We start from the raw sequence: 20,944 nt of genomic DNA, 5'->3' as shown, positions 1-20,944 counted from the left end.
CGGAACCGTGTGCGGTACACAGACCATAACTGCCTTTAACCACGTTTTATTCCCTTAACACATCATAACAACATTGACTATAAAGAAAACCCTTTGTTATGTATGGCATAGACCTATACAACTTGTTTCAATGGAGAACCAAGTGAGAGCGCTTTATTTTTCCTTGTCACTCTTTACTAGGGATCATACTGTTCATATGTGTTCGATTATATGGAGTAGGGAATTTGGTTGGGACAGGGCATGGGGCACTTGCCGGTAACACAGGTGTGGTCAGCCTGGATGCTCACCTAACAGCAGCAGTTTCAGTTCCCTGCGGGAATCCTTCTTGTCTCTCCGCAGCTGTCGTTCAATCTCCTCATTGATTCTCTTTTTCGCCTTATCCTCATTCGATGAACAACAACCGGCCATGTTTGAACTATGAACGTCTCTGTCCGGTGACCCGTCAACGTCGTCCTCCCGTGCGCCTCAAAACTGTGGAGATTTGATGATGAACCCAATCGCGCCTCCTCTGCGCTCCCCTCGTTCCAAACACGCACGCACGCACACACACACGCACTCACACACCCTTGTCTCAGTCGGAGTGCGCCTTGCGCATCTTTAGGTCTGCTTGACGTTACTTCCAGTGTTTGAAGAAAAAACTGATTGAAGATCCATCTACTTCACCCTATAGTCCTTCTGGAAACCTTTGCGCAAAAGAGGGAGAAATGCGCTGTGGCCGGTGGAGAGGTTTGACTGCAGAACGCATCTTGCTGTGGAGGGCTGGTCCATCCTGAACTTTATCAATTTCTTCCTAGAAGGGCGGTGCCAACTGGGGAAACACAAACGAGGAAGTTTACAAGGCAGTGGCACTGTGGGGATTCATGAAAGGATGTCGTCCCACCTCACTGACAGAGGCTTAACAAACATTCTTTAAACTGCAGCCTTTATCTGGCCTCGGCTGTTTTTTGAAAGATAGGCCTAATGCATGTTATACAATTAATTGTTATACTGACTTATGTCTCACTGTATGGGGTGTAGGCAGTAGGCAAAACATCTCCCAGAATTAGTCTTGCTTCTCAAAGCAATTCAGCAGTTTGAAATATGTCCTCGCCTTTTATTCATTTATTCATATTATGTCTCAGAGTTGAGTAAGAAAATACTTATTGATAGCTGTGTAGACCTATATAATTAACAGTTTTACTTACTAGTAAAATAAAGTAAACAAAATACACTGTAGATGTAAAAGTGTTTCTTCCTGTGATGAAAGTACAGAAGTTCAGCATATATGTGAACAATATATAATGCTTTCATATTGATGGTTTCAAGAAGTAATTGTAGGCTCACCAGGTTTTGTACGATGTTGGATTAGAATAGTTGTCTTTATAGTTTTTAAAAGTGAACATTGTTGTTGGGAAAGTACACCAACCAAACACAAAATGTACATACTCCTCTTGAAAAAAAAGGAAACCCTTTCACAATCACATAGATACATATTTCCAATACTGCACATTCAGTCTGCCAAAAGGTCATTATTAAGCCAACAAAGATACTGCCATATATGTGTATATATATATATACATATATAAACACATGTGTATATATGTATATATATATATATATATAGAGAGAGAGAGAGAGAGAGAGAGAGAGAGAGAGAGAGAGAGAGAGAGAGAGAGAGAGAGAGAGAGAGAGAGAGAGAGAGAGAGTTGTATGTACAATGATTATAGCATTCATAATTGCACTATGCCTCAATGAAATATCGATACCAGGCCTATATTTTAGGGAATAGTTACAAAAAATCGATATACTCAAAATCACTTGGGTGTTAGCCTGTCAGAGCCATCGGTGCCAAACTGAAACGAGAAGGGCTCACTTTGGTACAAATGTTAACACTTTGCCCTTTTCTTAACATGTAGCTATGCCTATAACCCAATGTACAATCACTGCTAGTGAACTGGAACCGTCCCACAGCTGGGCTGCCATGAGACAATTAGAAAGACACAGCTGGAATGTGACTGGGTGCCTATACAGTGGACCCTCTCTCTGTGGGGGTCAGGCTATTGGCTGGAGAGTGGGTGAGTCCAGGCAGTGTGCGTGTGACAGTGTTTGTGTGCGTTTGCTTGTGTGTAGGTGTGTGGGGTTAATACATCGTTGACTGCTGTGAATATTTTTTTTTTAAAAAGCATCAGTTTGCCGTTGAGTGGGTCAGTTTGCTCACGTTTAATTAGCCCTGCTTATTATCTTTGCAATACTTTCTAATCTTCTTATCTTAACTACAATAGTAAACAGCGCAAAGGTCGACTCTGCTGCTTGAGTTGTATGGCATTGGCAATATCAACATATTACCATAATAATAAAGCATTAATGTGGCACAGTTTGAACAAATAATTCTAAATATATTCTCATTATTAATGGTCACTTTTTTAACGCCCCCTTAAATGAAAACAAAAAAACATGGATCACTGCTCGCAAGGTGTATGCTTTCAGTGCTTTGGCGTGGAATGGAAAGCCCATGAAAATCACGGCGACCAATGAACGACATTTTCTTCCACACGTTGAGCTGTAGGCCTACGAACCAAGCCATTGCTGACGTGACATTCGGTCCCAAACCGCGGCTTCAGTTTGAACGAGCCTTCGTCCGAGGGATAGCCAATCCGAATGCTTTGCTGCACGCGGCGTTAGGTTTTTCTTTTTTCACTTGCGGTACCCAAAGTTAATACAATAAAATAATAATGATGAACTTCAATCAATATCAAACCAACAGCAAAAAAAAACAATAATAATAATTTAAAAATCACAGTTTATACCTATAATATCAAGATACAGGCCAAACGTTCCTGCGTCGGGGCGCGTTCCGTTATAGTAGGCCATCTCTTTTCTTCTGTTAGGCAGTTGGAGTAGCAATGCCCACAGCGTGGCTGCTTCGGAATGCATTACTGAGTAACAGGACGGACGGTCGGCAGGAATGAGGAGCAGAATCGAGACGTCTTATTTTGTTGTACAAAAAAAAAGAAACAAAGAAGGCAGGAAAAAGGAAAGGAGCACCGTGCGTTCAAGCTGTGAGGCATCAGTCCTACTGACTCCAGCAGGCAGACCACCCGACAGCCTCTCCCACCCTGACCCTCTGCCCCCCCCCTCCCTCCAACCCCCACACTCCCCACACACACGACACAAATGAATATAGTGTGCTGTACAATAATTACTGTCTAAACTTCCCCAGCCCTACAGTCTCTCTCCTCCCCCTCCTACTTAGCATTTAGCATCAACACCTTAAATAGTTACATTACATTGGCTTGGTTAACCCCCCCCCCCCCTCCTTTAGGGGTCAAGCGGAGGCGGGACAACAAATGGCGAATAAATTAGAACCACGGGAACCATGTGACGTTTTTCATTGCATCTCCGAAAAATCCTCTTTCTTTTCTTGGATCATATCCCCCGCGTCCAGTCAGTGTGTGTTGTCGTGGGGGGGGGGGGGGGGGGGCATTTTCCCCCGGTGCCCTTGTTCTCGTCCCTGTCTCCTCATGGGCGACCCTCCCTGCCGGCTCACACCAGGTTGTACTCCTTCAGGTTGAGCTGCAGGATGGTGTCCTTGACGGCGGCAAACACAAAGCGGATGTTCTCCGTGTCCGTGGCGCAGGTGAAGTGGGAGTAGATGATCTTGTCGCTGTCGGGGTTCAGGTCCACGAACATCTTCAGGATGAACTCCCGCCCCGCCGGCGCGTCCCGCTGCGGACCTGTTGAGGAAGGGGGGGGGGGGGGGGCACACGCGCACACGCTCAGATCAATGTTTCCAATGAGAGAGGGCAGGCGTGGCTTCTAAAGTAACTATGGGTTCAATTCCCAGCCACAGGGCACTGGCTCAACTCCCAGCCTTTGGGCGCTGAGTTTAACTGCAGCCGATGGTCGCTGGGTTTAACTACAGCTGGGTTTAACTACAGCAGATATGCGCTGGGTTTAACTATAGCCGATAGGCGCTGGATTTAACTACAGCCGATAGGCGCTGGATTCGACTCCCAGCCAAAGGGCACTTGGTTCAACTCAAAGCTAATAGGTGCAGCGTTCGACCCCCAGCCAAATAAACTTGGTTCAAGTCCGAGTCGAAAAGCACTGGGTTTAACCCCCCACCGAAAGGCACTATGTGCTATCGGTTGGATGTCGGCAGCCTACTTGGTTGGCAACCTTGAGCATAACCCATCGTCCATCTCAAATTAACTTGCTAAATAACGCTGCTTTTGGCCCTGTGAAAAAAAGCAGCGATATTTAGCGAATATTGCCAGTTCACACTCTGACTCTCTCAGCAGACCAGCAGAGTGACGTTCACCGCGAAACGAAAAGAAGAACTTGACTGGACGTTGTCACAAGGCTTCTGCTCAAAGTGAAATAGCATTCAATAGAACCCAATGGCTTGAGATGAGGAAGAGGAACAACAGAGAAACTCTGGGACTGGGGGGGGGGTGTTCAGGATGCCAGACGCACCGTCGTACTCGGGGAAGTAATCCACCAGGTGGGAGTACATGATCTTCTCCTCCAGCAGGTCCTTCTTGTTGAGGAAGAGGATGACCGAGGAGTTCTGGAACCAGGGGTACGTGATGATGGTCCTGAACAACGCCTTGCTCTCGTCCATGCGGTTCTGTGGCCAGAGAGAGAGAGAGAGAGAGAGAGAGAGAGAGAGAGAGAGAGAGAGAGAGAGAGAGAGAGAGAGAGAGGAGTAGGGAGGTAGAAAGTGGAAGGGAATTAGGGAGGAAGAGTGATTGAGAGAGTGAGAGAGAGAGAAGTGTTTAGGAGAGAGGGCGGGAGAAGAGGGGAGAGAGAATAACGAAGGGGAGGGAGAGAATAATTCATTACCCCTTATCACTGATTAGGGGAGTCTTAATAAACGTTTTACCTCACCAATGGGAAGGAGCAGAGGAGAGAGAGAGAGAGGTGGATAGCCAAAGAAAACACGAAAGAGAGAATGGGAATGGGGGGGGGGGGGGGGTTGGGGCAGCCGGGTCATCTTTAAAGGTTTAATAGCTCCCTGGTGCACCGTCTCAGTGTGTAATTAAAATCGAAGCGGGCGCAATTATAACTAACCAGACCCTCAGCACTGCGTGTACTGTCCACATGAACACAGCTCTGAAACAAGACCGACAGATACCGTAATATCTCCCGGCCTGCCATCCCAATGCCATTTTAACAGAGCCGCAGTCCACCTTCGTGAGCGTTTGTGTCGTAAGGAGAAGGAAGGCGCGGTGGGCGGCGGAGGAACTTATTCAAAGCAGAGGGATCATGATTTACATGTGCTTTCCAAGGAAAAGAGAAGAGGCGCTCAGAGTTAGAGAGGGCAAGCGTCTCATCATCTGTGGCTTCACTTTCCTGCACGTATCAGAAGAGTGATCAGTTCTGCTGTCAAAAGTGAGGAAACCACCATATGTTTGAGTATCAATATGCAGTCTTTGGGCCGTATCTTGCATCTGGCGCAATTGACTTTCTACACTGATGCATGTGTCGTTGCTAGTTTGCAACTGGCGCAGAGCGTACTTTTCCCTCCACCGCCACGCGTTGGTAAATTAGGGAATGATCTGCATAATGTTGCTTGTGCACCTCACGCATACACTTTGCTTCTCTCATCTACCTAACCACACATTCTTGGTAAATTATTTGGGAAAGAACAGCTGATACAGCGGTAATAAGTTGTACTTTTAAATCAATGCATCTGCAAACACCGTACAGCGAACACATATTTTCTTGAGACAGACATCGTGTACAAGCAGTGGCGGAGCTAGAATTGTATACATGGGGTGGCCAGGGGGTGGCCATTGCTACTTCAGGGGGTCCATAGACCATGACTGAAAATGTGTGTGTAACCCTAACATGGTATCTAAGGAGCATGAATGAATCCTATGATTGCTGATTAGAGGAAGACCGCGAGTTCTACAATGTGGCAGATAGTGTGGTCCACTAGGGTTACTTCCCCAGATTTCTTTAACATACTATGAATAGCCAGTGTCTCTGCAGCTTAATTACTCTCTCTCACACACACACACACACACACACACACACACACACACACACACACACACACACACACACACACACACACACACACACACACACACACACACACACACACACACACACACACACACACACACACACACACAATCAGTGTTGAACATTGTTTTATCGCCCCCCTTCCTGTACTTCCCCTTTGAGTTAATGATCACCAGTTCAAGGGGAGAGAGCATCCCGGTAGATCCTGCATGAAGCACCCTTCTACCCCCACACAGAAAGTTCTGGAAAGTTTGAATTATGTCACCGACCCAGAGGCTCAAATTTCAGTGTCAACCACTCTATTTCATCCTAGACACAAACCAGAAAGTGGGCTCAATATTCAAATTACCGGAATTGTCCTCCAATGACATCTGTACCAGTTACCCCACATTAGCTAAACACACTAAACACTGTAGCTTACGACAGGCTAAGTTGCGAACCGATCTCTCTTATCTGATTAACTGGCTGTTATGGAGCCAATTTTCCAATATGCATCTACGAGTCAGCTTTCGTATAGTTGTTGAGGAAACTCGTCAGTCTCTCGTATGAGTCGTGAGCTGTGGGAAATATTCTCTCTTCCTCGTCGATTTGAAAAAGGGACCGCAGGTAGCGAATTCAATTTTAGGGTGGCACCCGGGGTGGCCAATCAGATTTCAGGGGTGTCCAGTGCCACCCCGGCCACCCCTTTAGCTCCGCCATTGTGTACAAGCCCATAACTTTTAGGATTGATGAGTATTTGATCGTGAGAAAACATTGTTTTACCGCAAGTGATTGTTAAAAAGAATGAATGAATGCGGGTGCGCGTGTGTGTATGTGTAAAATAATGAATGAATGCGGGTGTGCGTCCATCTGTTTAAACACATGCAAACTAAACACGTAACGCATAATACAGTCCATGGCAATGTACATTAATGGGGGGACACATGCATATTAGGAACACAAGTCGATAACGATAATGCATACAATACTGGTAAGAAACGATGTTTGTTAATGTATTGCGTATATCATTAAATAGAACCACAGTTACCGCATATCAAGTTTTCTTTGGCGAAATTTATTTGGGGACTCAGTATTTCTGAGGTTGTGGAAGAAAACGCTATTCCATGTGTGAATTAGGCCATATTATTTGGCCATAAACTGAGCCATTTGAAGTTCGAAATTCATGTGGTCATGCATCTGTCACATCGGAGACTGCGAACACACTGTCAAAATCAACTCGTCAGATTCAAATGCGCTCATGGCTCTTAAAGGGGATGGGAGATGGCACTCACATTGGTTTATTGCACATTACGCCCAAACCACACCTACGGGTAATTAGGCTACTTCAGACCAACCCTTTTTGGATTTGCGCCGGGCGCAAGAGTAATTTATGCGCCAGTAAAATAGCGACATCGCCATAGAACCCCTCGCAAAGCTACTTGCGCTTTGCGCTTCTCACTTGCATTTCAGAACGTTAAAATAGGGCCCTGTGTGTGTGTGTGTGTGTGTGTGTGTGTGTGTGTGTGTGTGTGTGTGTGTGTGTGTGTGTGTGTGTGTGTGTGTGTGTGTGTGTGTGTGTGTGTGTGCGTTTTTGTATAGAGTTCAAAACAGGGCCTCCTCCCATGGCGTTGTTAGTATTTGTTTGGGATCTTGGATGTGTGTGTGAGTGTGTGCTTGAGTCTGTGTGTATGTGTGAGTGAGTATGTGAGTGTGAGTGTGTTAGTGTTTGAGAGCGTTAGTGCGTGTGTGACTGCGTGTGTGTGTGTGTGTGTGTGTGTGTGTGTGTGTGTGTGTGTGTGTGTGTGTGTGTGTGTGTGTGTGTGTGTGTGTGTGTGTGTGTGTGTGTGTGTGTGTGTGTGTGTGTGGAACATGAAACACACCTCGTTGTCAGACTCAACCAGGACCTGGTCGTACTCGCTGAGCGCCACCAGGAACATGATGGAGGTGACGTTCTCAAAGCAGTGGATCCACTTCCTCCTTTCTGACCTCTGACCTCCCACATCCACCATCCTGAAACAAAAGTGCCGGTTTAATATGAAAACGTAATGTCTTTTTGAAGTGATAACTATATACCAAACCAAGCCCTAACCCTATTACAAGATCAACCCACAACCTGTCCGTGGAAAGAACATTCAAAACTAAAGTGTAGCGGCAGCTCAAATGATCACAATAAATCATATTAGCGCCATCTACTGGTGCTGGATAGAATTCAACACAAGGTTAACTGTCAGAGCATATCAGGATTTTATATAACAGAAAGCCCCTACAAGAAAATACATTCAAAACATTATTGAGTTAAAAACATAATCATTTTATGTGTTTAATTTAGAAACTTGCGTGAAAATCCAACAAATAAAAAACAACAGTGTTTTGGTTTTTTGTGAGAAAAAATACCTCATTAAAAAGAAAATTAGACAAACTAGTACAAGTGTTTACATTGACATACAGACATGGCCATGCTAAAGCTCATGAAGGTCAATGACCACCATTTATGTAATGGCCCAGGAGTGAAGGTTTTTGGTTCATTGGCGCGGGTGGCGCAGGTAAGGCGATGAAGTACCTGAATATGACACTCTGCAGGTCGAAGGGGTACTCGATGATCCCTGTGGTGGGAACCCGGACCCTCAGCACGTCCTGCTGGGTGGGAAGGTAACACGGCTGGGCAATACGGTCCAACGCGTTCATGTAGCTGCAGAAACACACACACATACATACATAATACACACGCACATCAGGGATGGAAATTAACTTTTTTGCCCACCAGCAACTGTGGCAGGTAGATTTAAAAATCTGTCAGCCAATCATCTTTTTTACCAGCCACTTTTTATACGCTATATATTTTTAATATATTTTAAACAATATAATAATGACAATAGATAAGAAAAGTGTTTTTCATACGCATCTTTTTTTTCCATCAGAAGTGATTATGCTGTAAGTGGGTTCTACCAAGGAACTGAAAAAGTTACACTCTTACCACATATGATAAACAATACACAGGTATCTGCCATGTTAATTCATGTTTATTTATTTAAGGTGTTACGAGGACAAGTTTGGGGATAATTCATCTATACAAAGTATTTTCAATAAAAACAAATTGACACATTAACAATAAAACAACATGCATGGCTACACCATCATAAGTCAATTTGTTTTTTTATATTTACATGTGACTGCATACAAATGTGTCCACAGACATGGTAACTAACGTATGATAGTAAGCATTGTTGGCTCTTAACACTAATATTCAGAAAAAACACTGCCTCAAAAGGCTATTGGCTTAAGCAATACAAGTAGAGGCATATACTTGAACTTTATACCCTGAACTTTTAAACGTTGCAAACGTGCAAAAACATAATTATATATTTATGCGGCATTCAGTCCAATGCTGAAAATATATCTGTGGCATTCAGTAGGCCAATGCTATTGTAAAGTGTGTAAAGTATGACCAAGTGTTTCTTTCTGTTCAATAGTCTAGATAGAACTTTATCAATCCCCTGTATGAGAAATTTGTTAATGTTTGTCCCTATAAAACAATAATGGTAAAAAAAAAGTGCAGTTCAGTTCAACAATGGTGCAGTTCAACAATGGCTGAAACAAATGTCACTGCAATGTTCCACTTTGTACATCTAACAAACAACGCCAACCCTCCTTAAGTTTTCATGGATTCCCGACTGAATTGAGTCTAAGGAAGAAGTGGATTCAAGCGGTTCGCTGGGATGAAGGGCCAAACTTTTAAATAAATAAGAAGAGCCGATGGAGGAGATCGCAGCTTCGGTGGTGATGACAGAACATGATTTCGGTTCTGCTCCTAAACCAGGTTTGTCAGTGCGTTTGTTAGTGTTCTGAAATATTGGCCTACTAGTACCCCATACTGTTCTTAAACCACCTACCTGACAGGATGTGCTACCTATGGTTTAATCACAGAATGGGCTCTTAAAACGAGAGACACTGAACATTTGGAGTGGTCCCTTCATTTTTTCCGGAGCTGTAATTCTATATACTGAAAACATTGTTCATATATATTGAATGACATGTATATAATTGAATGAGAAGTCTTTCATCTATAATCAATTTTAAAGTCCAGTCAGTCCATCCTGAAAGTATTCAAAATAATGTTAATATGTAATGTAGTAAATGATGTACTCAGAAAAAGGGAATGAATTAAATCATTTTATTCTTTCAGTTACTTTATTCATTCAGTTCATGAACTGCCGGTCCTCCATCATCGGTTCGCAAGAGTGATGAGTGATTCACCGGATGTCACAGTGCACAAAAATCACCGAACGCGGAAGTACTATGTATCAGCGTGAATCCCCAGGAATCTCCCACTTCCGTCTTCCATGAAAAAGAACCGAACTAATTCACACAATAGCGTTCATGCAAATCTAGCATTAAAGGTTAATTTAAGGAAGTTCTCTCCAGACACGCTGAAAGTAGTTCGCGGTAGCAGTAGCGCTTTAATTTGCAGTGTCAGAGAATTCTGAGAAATCTGAATGCTGACTAAATTCTCAGAATTCTGACACTGCAAATTATTGCGCGCTACGACTAGTCAACTACTTTAAAAAAAACTCGACACCGCGACCAGGCGATAAATGAACCTTTAATGCTGGATTTAATTATAAGAATTCGGATTTTATCCAAGTATTCTGACTTCATTATCAGAATGCTGAATTTTATCTCACAATTCAGATATTATTAGCCTATTCGATGAATTGTGATGAATAATCTACATTTTTACAGTCGATGTGCAGCACTTTAATTCCCGTCAACTTTTTTTTCTAACACCAGCACTTCCACAACTATGCCCATGTTCCTGACTGCTATATACAAAACCATTTATAGCGCATCTATTTTTCTGCTGGGTATTGATAGTCGCCCTAAATGCAGCTTTAATGTGGGCTCTGATTCTGAAGGAATGCCGCTGCTGAACTGTGTGAATAAATTAAGGGAACTGAAATCTAAAGAAGACACGTGGTTTTGATGTACCGGTGAACTCGAGCTGAAAGTGGAACATTGCTGCCATCAGGGGAAATGAATGTAGCCTAGGCCTCTTGTAAGTAGCTTTAAATTCCTTGTATTTTTGTTAAACATATCCATTTTGTATGACAACAATAGTAACTGAATATTTCAGTTTCTAGCTCTAGATTCCTAGCCTAGAAATCTAGGCCAGGGAGGTCTAGCCTTCTGTCGTCGTTTTTCGCTGCTGGAAACAGAAAATGGGACAGGCCAATCAGATCGTGAGGGGCGGTATCGAGCCGAATGACGACAGAGCTGCGACGGTTCCGTGTTAAAGGTAAACAATAATGGCTGCTGCTGCTGGCGAACAGCTGTCTTTCGACTCGGCTTTGGCCGCGATTCTTCAGGACTTAAAGTTATCATTTTCTTTGAGAAATGAACAAAGAACTGCACTGAAGTCTTTCCTGGAAAAGAAAGATGTATTCTGAGCTTTGCCGACCGGATACGGTAAAAGTTTCGTCGTTGGTCTCCATTCTCTCAATGCACCATTCCCAACACTTCCCCATGGAAATTTCCGTCGCTCTGACTACGTCACCTTCTTCGATGCTCCGATTGGTTGTAGCGCTATCCTATTGCGTGCAGAGGGAACTTGAAAGACAACCGTTTATCCCGCCAACACTGCCACCGTACGAGACCAGACCCAATATCTTTCCGATATGGGTCTGGCATGCCAGGCTACTATGGTGGAAACCGATACGCCCTCACAGCCACAAAATGTTTGAGTCACTTCTATGGAAGACAAGTAAATCTGTGCCATCGGATTTTGAAAATAAAAAGCCATTGAACTCTAAGCACTGAATATTTATGCATTGAAATAGCGTATTTGGATTTGAATTCAACTATCTTTCAATGTTAAAAATTCTAAATCAAAGATTCAACGTCAAAAACTTCAACGTGGGGACGTTGATTACGTTGAAATTCAAACCCAGATACGTTATTTCAATGCATAAATATTCAGTGCTCAGAATTCAATGGCTTTTTATTTTCAAAATCCGATGGCACAGATTTACTTCCATACACTTCTCCTTCATCATGCTTAACTGATCATACCTCTCTTTCGTTGGTTACACAAATTTTGCCATGGACACTTCCAGAACCCCTCTCAAATTTCAGCCAGCCAGACAATTCACGTCACAGTCACGTCTGTTAATTTATGAATGGAATTCTTAACGTGTCCCGCCTCCGAAAAAAACCATGCTGCGTTGTGCTCGATTTCATTTCACGCTGCGAGGCAGCCTGGATTCCATGGATCCGATTTTCGCCTGAGATGGGGTACCAATCACAGAACGGGGAGGGACGGCAAGACGATGACGACGTCTATGCGACACCCCCATCGTCTTCTTCCGAAGTTCGTGTGTCTCACGCCGAATGCGTGAGACACACGTAATTCTTGAGAGCCCTGTTACCGGTATATTATCCCGGATGTTGACAGTCGCAGTTCAGCAAGAGAGGCGTAGAAGAAGAAGGGGGCCGGATGTTGACAGTAATGGTTGTGGAACTGTACAGCGCCGTATGACGAATGTATTAAATATGCAAATTTGATCGGACCTGACTGGAAAGTATTACCCGACACAGTGGCGGGTGAAGTGACACAATTCACCCGCCACCATACAAATCCACGCCGCAAATGGCGGGTGGCGGGTGTTAATTTCCATCCCTGACGCACACACACACAAACACACGCAACACACACACACCAAAACAAATATTAAGAGTTAAAAAGGTAAACAAACACACACGAAAACGAACAACTTCCCTAAACACGTATACTCGTGTATGCAAACATGTATAATATGAATAATCAAGTACTATAACAAAGTTTGAACCATTTTCTTTCAAACTCAATCTTACTTTGTTTATACAGGGCTTTTCACGCAAAACTGCAATACAAGTGCTTAACAAGTGTAACACCACATCCATAATAATACATACCTTTTTTCTGAAAAATACATTTGTTTGAAATTATATTAAAAAGTATCTAAATCACAGAGATACATTTGAGAGGTAGTTAGAAAAAATTTAATGGGTAGGACGCTTAATAAGAATAAGGCTGAACGTATTTTGACGTACTATTTAGTTGAGTCGGACAGCTGGTATTCCCGCCTTCTGTCGTAGCACTCCAGGGTGCCAGGATCGTTCCACAAGCTCTTGATGGCGTCCACGTAGGGGTTCTCCAAGGCAAACACCTTCTCTACGTCCACCTCCTTTACAATGTTGGCGTAGGGCTGTGCAAGGACACCAGGACAAGCAGACAGACAGAACTGTTAGGTAGTTTACAAGAAAAGAATGTCAAGGAAAAAAAAGAAAAAGGAAAAACAACTTGAACGGCTTAAATGGTACAAACCAATTTAATTATCCCCAAAGGTAAAACAAATTAAAAAAGCGAACAGACCTAATTAATAAGGGGATGGCTCCATCAGTACGTTCAAACTATTTTCAGATATTGTATTTCAGACAAACCTTCAGGCAAGCATGAACCTAATATCTATAGCTCAAATCCCGGCGGGCCTATTTGGGTTATTGTTCCGAAAATAACAAAAACGTATTTGGCGTCCCAGATCTTCTTTGAGAGTGGCCCCAGGTAATAATACAGAGGGCTGAAGATAGACTCGCTCTGCCAGTTGTCTGGTCTGTCATCCTCGTATTTTAATTATAATTTTTTTAGCAAAGTGCTGGTGGGATCGAGGTTAATGGAAATCGACTGAAAGAATGCGATTGAATCGAGAAAAAGTTTGGAAATATAAAGCATTAAATAAAAACCTAAAACGTTGTAAAACGTTAACCATATATCATGTCCAACCCTAACCCTAAAACTAACCCATACATAAGTTAGGTAGATATAGATATAGATACAGCCTAAAACAATTATATATATATCAAAGCAGTTATTACAATGTAATGTATGGGAAGAAAGGGAAGTAAAAGTAGGAGGCTTTGTGTCCTACTTCTCTAAATGCGTCACATTTTTTAAGTTGAATTCAAAGTATATTATTTCGATTTGACGTTTCACTTTCACGATGAGCGGTCCATGGAAGTGTTTTCAAGACATAATCGATCTCATGGATGTAACACTGCAGTGACACGTGGTCCATCCGCTACACTGAAATACAAATGTATTGTCAGATATCTACAGCTTATATCCTTCAACCTATGATGGATTCCAACCAAACCCAAGTGGGGTTCAGAAGCCACGGTTGGAAAACACTAGGGAACTTGGCCATCATATGGTGGCCACTAAAGGTGACCCATGTCTGGGCAGATGGCATCTTTACCTCCCAGTTAAGTTTGACTCTCTGTGAAAAGCCTGTAGAGAGAACAGCTCATGCTGCACTACCTTGCTTGTCCTACCCTCACAGTTATGATGTGTGTGTGTGCGTTTTGTGTGTCCGAGGAACACGTGCGCATGTGGCTTATAAAGTGGTCAAGGAAGTATAAGTGACTAAAGAAACAGGGTCAAGTGCAGTCGAGGAGACCAGAGTGGATATGGCAACAAGAGATTGCCTAAGTCCTTGGCACACACATTGTACTGCTCTACACACGCACACACACAGACACGCACACACACACACACACACACACACACACACACACACACACACACACACACACACACACACACACACACACACACACACACACACACACACACACACACACACACACACACACACACACAAACACACACACAAACACACACACACACACACACACACACACACACATGAGAAATACACAGCGTCTGTGAAAGGGAAGGGATGGGCTGGGGTGTATGTGTGTGTGTGTGTCGGGGGGGGAGGAGGGGGGGTTGATGGCGCAGGAAGCACGGAAAACGACAGGAAACGATTACTGGCTGGTTGCTATGAATGCGATAAGACAGGGCTCTGGGGAAGCAGGCCGGTCGCTCTGAGGGCCTGCTTAGCGCCCCGCTTAAGGTCAGAAACACACTTCCTAAAGCCATTCAGATCCCCCCGCGCCGTTGTGGGTGTGTGTGTGTGTGTGTGTGTGTGTGTGTGTCTGTGTGTGTGAGTGTGTGTGTGTGTGTGTGTGTGTGTGTGTGTGTGTGTGTGTGCTTGTGTGTATGTGTGTGTGAGGGTGTGTGTGTTTGTGTGTGAGGTTGTGTGTGTGAGGGTGTGTGTGTGTGTGTGTGTGAGTGTGTGAGTGTGTGAGTGTGTGTGTGTGTTTGAGTGGGTGTTTGTGTGTGTGATTTGAGTGTGTGTGTGTGTGCGTGCGTGTGTATCGATGAATGTGCATTTTTGTAACTTTGAGGGTGTGCGTGTGTGTGCGTGTGCATGTCTGTGTCTGTGTGTCAGTGTACGGCTCCCTCCCTACACAGGCCCCCCCCCCGTGGCGTTTACCTTGTTGTGTTCGTATTTGTAGGGGATCTTCAGCGTCTCCATGGCGCGGATCATGGACTGCATGGAGGTGAAGATGTTCTGGAAGACCAGCTTGGTGAAGCTCCTCTTGTCGTCCTCAGAGTAGCCCGTGCCGTGGATGATCCTCATCTGCTTGATGAAGGTGCTCTTGCCGCTCTCTCCCGTGCCTGCAGACAAACACCACCGGACCAGGTGAGAAGAGACAGAGAGGGAGGGAGGGAGGGAGGGAGGGGAGCAGAGGGTGAGGAGGTCAGCCAAAAGGAGACATGGTTCATTTGATTCATCACTAGGGGGGAAAGGGGAGTCTGGACTTTTATAGGGCGAGTTGTACCAAGTGAAGCTCTTTGCCTCATTGTTCCCATCTGTTTTCATCTGTGCCTTCGGCGAGCTCAGTCTGTGCCCCATGAATGAATAGTTAAGAAAATATATCTGGTTTGCGCTCTGATAAGTACCTACTAACGTTTCTGTGTGCGTTTTGTTTTAGAATCATTCCGCTGTGGTTATGGCTGTCGATCCGAATGAGAAAGCGAAAGCAGAAGGTTCAACCAAAAAGGTTATAGTACTTATTAGAGGGAACTTATTGTACACCACGAAGAGGAACATACATATAATCCTACGTTTACAAAGACGGATTGGGAAAGGTCAATTGTTAGATGGATACAATTTATTATCGACATCTTTGATTGCTTCAAGAGATGACGTTGAAGCCATATCCCTCGCAGTATAGGGACGTTCTTTCTAATGGATTACTTCCCCAAAAAAAGAGTTCAACCTTTTAAGAATGCATCTGCAGCAAAATGAGCGTCTCCCTGGCTGGTGGTGGCTCAAGGCCCCAGCTGCAGTAACACCGTTACTCCATGCTATTATTTCCCTCCAGTGTACTAAGCTGACATTTTCTGTCTGGTGCTTTTGTTGATGGTTTCATCTGAGGCCGCTTAGGCTCATTCCAATACTCTAACCCAGTAGAAGTTAATATTTTACCACAGAAAAGGGGACCACAGGCCGCCGGGAGCGATTCAGGCCTGGTTCTTGTAAAGCCACGTGAACCAAGCGAGGGTTTCCCATAAAGACGGGAGAACAAAGAAAGTATGTTTTATGAGAACCTTTGAAACTTTGGTTTTGGCGACTTTCAATCGCTTGAACTGCTTTGATTTGTTTGCACATAAGCTAGAGAAAAACAAATAAGCAAGAGAGAAAAGCAAATAGAACGAGGAGGGGCGGGGGGGAGAACACAAAGACATTCTGAGTCTGTTTCAACATACGGCGTGCGACATGTTGACGCGTTTCAACTCGTCTGTTTGACTGTGCATTTACCTGTGCGAGCCTATGTGCTACGTGTGTGTGTCACACACATATAGCTCTACGGTAGCTGTCAACCCCCAGTGAATCAAAGGTGTGTGTGTGTGTGTGTGTGTGTATGTGTGCGTGTGTGTGTGTATGTTGGAAAGTTTAACATGGGCTGACAGGTCATATATTTCTATATCTTTGAGCCTGTCCTCTAAGCACACTGACTTCACTTCCTTCAGACTCGCCTAGTGTTGGTGCATGGAGTGGACGCTACGCAGTGTCATGTGAGCTGCGCTGCCAGCCTGTCAAATTGTTCATTTAACACATGAAAGAAACAAGCCTTCCATTTATTCATTTCAACCCCTCCTACTTTGAGCATGAATGAGACTGCCAAACTATCAAATAAGAACGACGGAAGACTATTGCATATATTCTATAAAAAATTAGGGGCGTAGACGTTTTATTTACTTCCCTTTAATTATTTACATAATTAAAGGCTACAAAACCTTGTATCTGCATTGTATTTGTATTATTATTTCATTCAAGATTATTTTGTGCTAATATTGTGATTTTTATTGTGAAGAAGAGTTGTCACCTAGCGATAATGATATATAACAGTGATGTACACAATTCAATTCAGAGAATTTCCTAAGGAACATAGATAATCTTCATTATCTTTTGTATAAATGTTGCCTTCGACTTCATGTCTTCGCTTTGGCAAATAATTGAGATGATACTGAAACTGCATTGGTTTATGCTTACATGTAATTATCACACAATGTGGGAGCCGTTTGTAAAACCATGACTGATTGGCGATTTGTTGGAAAGCTGGGCAATGAGAGGAGAGGAAAGGTTGACTGGTAGGAATTAAGAGGGAAGTTTAACGCAACTGAGATAACGTGATTAGCTTTTAAAACGCTGCATGTTTAGTATAACTAGTGGCATACAGGAGGTCCACCAGTGCACAAAGAGGATGTGAAAACCCACTGCTCATATGCTTCGTAGCCTGAACGGAGTCACGTGGAGAGAGCACCACTTTGGGGTTTGAAAAGCGGTTGCAGAGTGCTGTACCACTTTATACAGACAACCGACATGATGTGCCGGAGCAGAGTTATAACATATTATCTTTTTTCTGTGATTCTTAATTTGCCCATTGTAATACATAAATGATTCCCAGAATGCAGAGCGCTGTAACAGCACAATGGGAGCCACATGTTTTATAGGAAGTAGAGAGTACTCTGCATTTGATGCTTAGTCTGAAAGACATCTAATGAATTAGATTGCAAGACTTTATCACACCGCCCTACTCTATGTAACCATAAGCAAATGTTGAATACAATATTACAGCATGTCACAGCGTGTTTTTGGGGTTGTTTAGTTGACGTTCTATTTTTTAAACTGTTCAACATATAGGATTTTTGTTTGTTTTATGACTACTTGGTGGCCATATTAGCACTGAAATTGTGCACCAAAGCTCAGTCTAAATGGCTAAATGAGTAGAAAATATTGCAAGGCTTAGAGAAGAACATAAAATGGGCTGCCAGTAGGCTATATTGAATTACACATCATCAATATGAATTAAATAGGGATTACGTCTGCTCTCTGTGTGTCTCTTGCGGGTCAGTGTGCAGTGTTTGATCTAAGAACACAGCCACACATCCCATTTGGTTTGAGTCACTGAAACAACATCCATATCCAAGTCTTAGTGCCCCAGGTATCACATCAAGTTGACACCTTCATTGATTCCTGCTTTAATATTGAACTTGCAAGGCAGGCTGGATGTCCAGTACATACATACATTCTGAACTTCAATGACAGGGATGGATGAGGTCGATGCTGAGTTTGATGTCCCCCTAAACTCTACTACGGTTAAGATAAGTAGACTGAATGGGGTCTTGTGATGACGATGAATGGAGTGACTGAAGTTCCATCATGGGTGCAGTCATCTATTATATCTTCCCTAAATAACTTATTGGAAGGGAACATAAAAAATGTGTTTTTAACGTGGATCTTCGACTAAATTCTCTCATTTGAGAACTGATTTTCCAGGGCAACTTACTGGGTAAAAACATACTCTCACATGTGCACAGGTCTCAGGTCCAAGGATAATTATTAAAAAAAGATGTGTGTATGTATATGTGTGTGTTTGTCTTATAATTCTGAATGAAATTAAAAAGTGAATGACAACCTAGGCATTGCCATCTCCATCAATGCATGGTACAGGGATTTTACTTCATCACAACAATTATGTTTTTCTTATGTAAACTAAAGAACAATTATTTAGATGTTATACTGAATGCATTCATTCAATAATTTCTAGGTAATGCATGCAGTGACACTTGCATAATTTCTTCCTGATTCTAGCATTTCCAAAGGAACCTCCAATTACCTCATAAATGGGACAACCTATTCGAGTCCATCGTTTAGGTAACAAAAATGAAATTATGTGAGTATAATAACAGCTACTCAGGTATGTCTGCCATGACGCCCTGCGATATAATAACCACACGGGCTGTGTGCTCCAAGAGAGAGGCAATATTATTACTGCCAATAAAAGCCGATAGACTTTGGCCTAGTCCTTATCGACACCAAAGAAACAATAGAAACGTGTCACTTAATGCTTATACAGGTACGTCAGTGGGCCTGTGAACACAGAGGTGTCCGCAATTTCTTGACAGCCAATGTTCCCTAGACATGCTGCTTCAGTTATTCAAATCAGGTGGTAGGAGCGATCAGGCGACCAGGCAACAAACAGCAGGATGTTCTGGCCAGGCAATCTCTGCAAGCGACTCAAAACCTCTTCATAACTTCCCCCCAGCATGCCGCCCCCCAGCATCACATCCCCGGTGCCGACATGGATAACATATCGTAGGGTTTGTTTGTATGCATGTATGGCTGAGCTTTTTCTCCCCCCAACCCAGCTCGCCCCATCTCTGTACACTGAACACCAAATGCTTACCGAGAAGCAACAGTTTGAGTTCCCGGCGAGCGTCCCTCTTATCGCGGCGGAGCTGCCTCTCGATCTCGTCGTTGATCCGTCGCGCTTCTTTCGCCTCTTCGCTGAGGCAACACGCCATGATGGATTCCAGGGTCATTCTGATCACCAAACACAGGGGTTTTACCGCTTTTAGTTTGTCCACCTAGTTCATCAAGATGTTAGGATTGTCCCAAAAACAAAAAGAGGCCCGGGAATAGGCACAGGGACGCCCTCATGCAGGCCTACTTGTGGTGAAATACGCGTGGACGCCCTTATAATGGACTGGGGGCGGTGTGGGGGGGAGGTAAATGTATGCTTCAGAAATGATTTCCCCCCCCACCCCCCGCTTCTACTTGCCTTCTCTGACAGTTGAAAGTGTCCGGAGCACTTTAGTGTGAATCTCTGTGCTGTCTTAAATGGATGTGATCTTCTTTCCCTTCTCAGTGTGATCAACAGATCATTTTTAAAGACATGTCCTGAAGCATTCTCTCCTCCGTGCTCAGTCGCCCTTTCTTGGTTTGTATTTATGCACTGACACTATCCTTTTCTATCAACGGTACAGTCCGCAAGAATGGTGAACGTATAAATAGAACAGGAATGAAGGTGTCCGTTTTATTTCCGATGGCTCGTCTGCCGGGCGTGGTAAAGCAGAATATGGCGGACTACTTTCACTCCAATCCGCTAGGCTGGGATACAGTACAGTTATCTCCTTCTGTCTCCACTGGAAACCAATGAATCCACACATGCAGCATGTCAACGAGGTTCAAAATGGAATCGAAAAGCTCACAGATCAAGTACTTCAAATTTAAACATCCAGAGCTCGTTGTGGCAGGATGAAACGGAGGAATGACTCTCTCTCTGCTGTGTTTTTCCAGCCAGTCTTCTCCTTTTCCTCAGTTCCTTTCATGTGTATTTATTACAGAGACCTTCCACTCCTCCGCTGGCTGTGTGACGTCGACCTCCTATCGACGAGGGGGAGTGTCGCGTCAAACCAACCCTACACACACACACACACACACACACACACACACACACACACACACACACACACACACACACACACACACACACACACACACACACACACACACACACACACACACACACACACACACACACACACACACACACACACACACACACATACACACGCACACACACACTCTCCAACCTGTGGTAATCTGGGATAGTAGGCCACACGCTGGCACACATACTATGACTATGTTATTAGAGAATTATTGTATATGCTAAATGGGGTCTTGGGGAAAGACTGACATACAACTGTCACTCACGTGATATG

At 43.7% G+C, this 20,944-nt stretch overlaps 2 protein-coding genes across 2 annotated transcripts in view; both read right to left on the bottom strand.

The window, feature by feature from the left end:
* Positions 1-3,084, bottom strand: part of LOC130384811 (guanine nucleotide-binding protein subunit alpha-14-like) — a 12,222-nt gene extending 9,138 nt beyond the window's left edge. The window contains exon 1 of the mRNA XM_056593167.1: positions 288-3,084. Coding sequence (XP_056449142.1) covers positions 288-408 — 121 coding nt within the window. The 5' untranslated portion in view covers positions 409-3,084. The remainder of the gene's footprint in view (positions 1-287) is intronic.
* Positions 3,085-3,140: 56 nt separating this feature from the next.
* LOC130384080 (guanine nucleotide-binding protein G(q) subunit alpha) lies at positions 3,141-20,592 on the bottom strand. The gene is made up of 7 exons (XM_056592091.1): positions 19,627-20,592; positions 15,363-15,547; positions 13,078-13,232; positions 8,552-8,680; positions 7,872-8,001; positions 4,456-4,609; positions 3,141-3,713 (listed from the first exon to the last, which is right to left on the bottom strand). The coding sequence occupies exons 1-7, from the start codon at positions 19,760-19,762 to the stop codon at positions 3,523-3,525; spliced, it is 1,080 nt and encodes a 359-aa protein (XP_056448066.1). The 5' UTR covers positions 19,763-20,592; the 3' UTR covers positions 3,141-3,522.
* Between the last annotated feature and the right edge of the window lie 352 nt (positions 20,593-20,944).

The sequence above is a fragment of the Gadus chalcogrammus genome, chromosome 6 (genome assembly GCF_026213295.1).
Source record: "Gadus chalcogrammus isolate NIFS_2021 chromosome 6, NIFS_Gcha_1.0, whole genome shotgun sequence".
Lineage (NCBI taxonomy): Eukaryota > Metazoa > Chordata > Actinopteri > Gadiformes > Gadidae > Gadus > Gadus chalcogrammus.
Note: the sequence above shows the minus strand (reverse complement) of the source record. Positions and strands in the feature narration are given on the sequence as shown.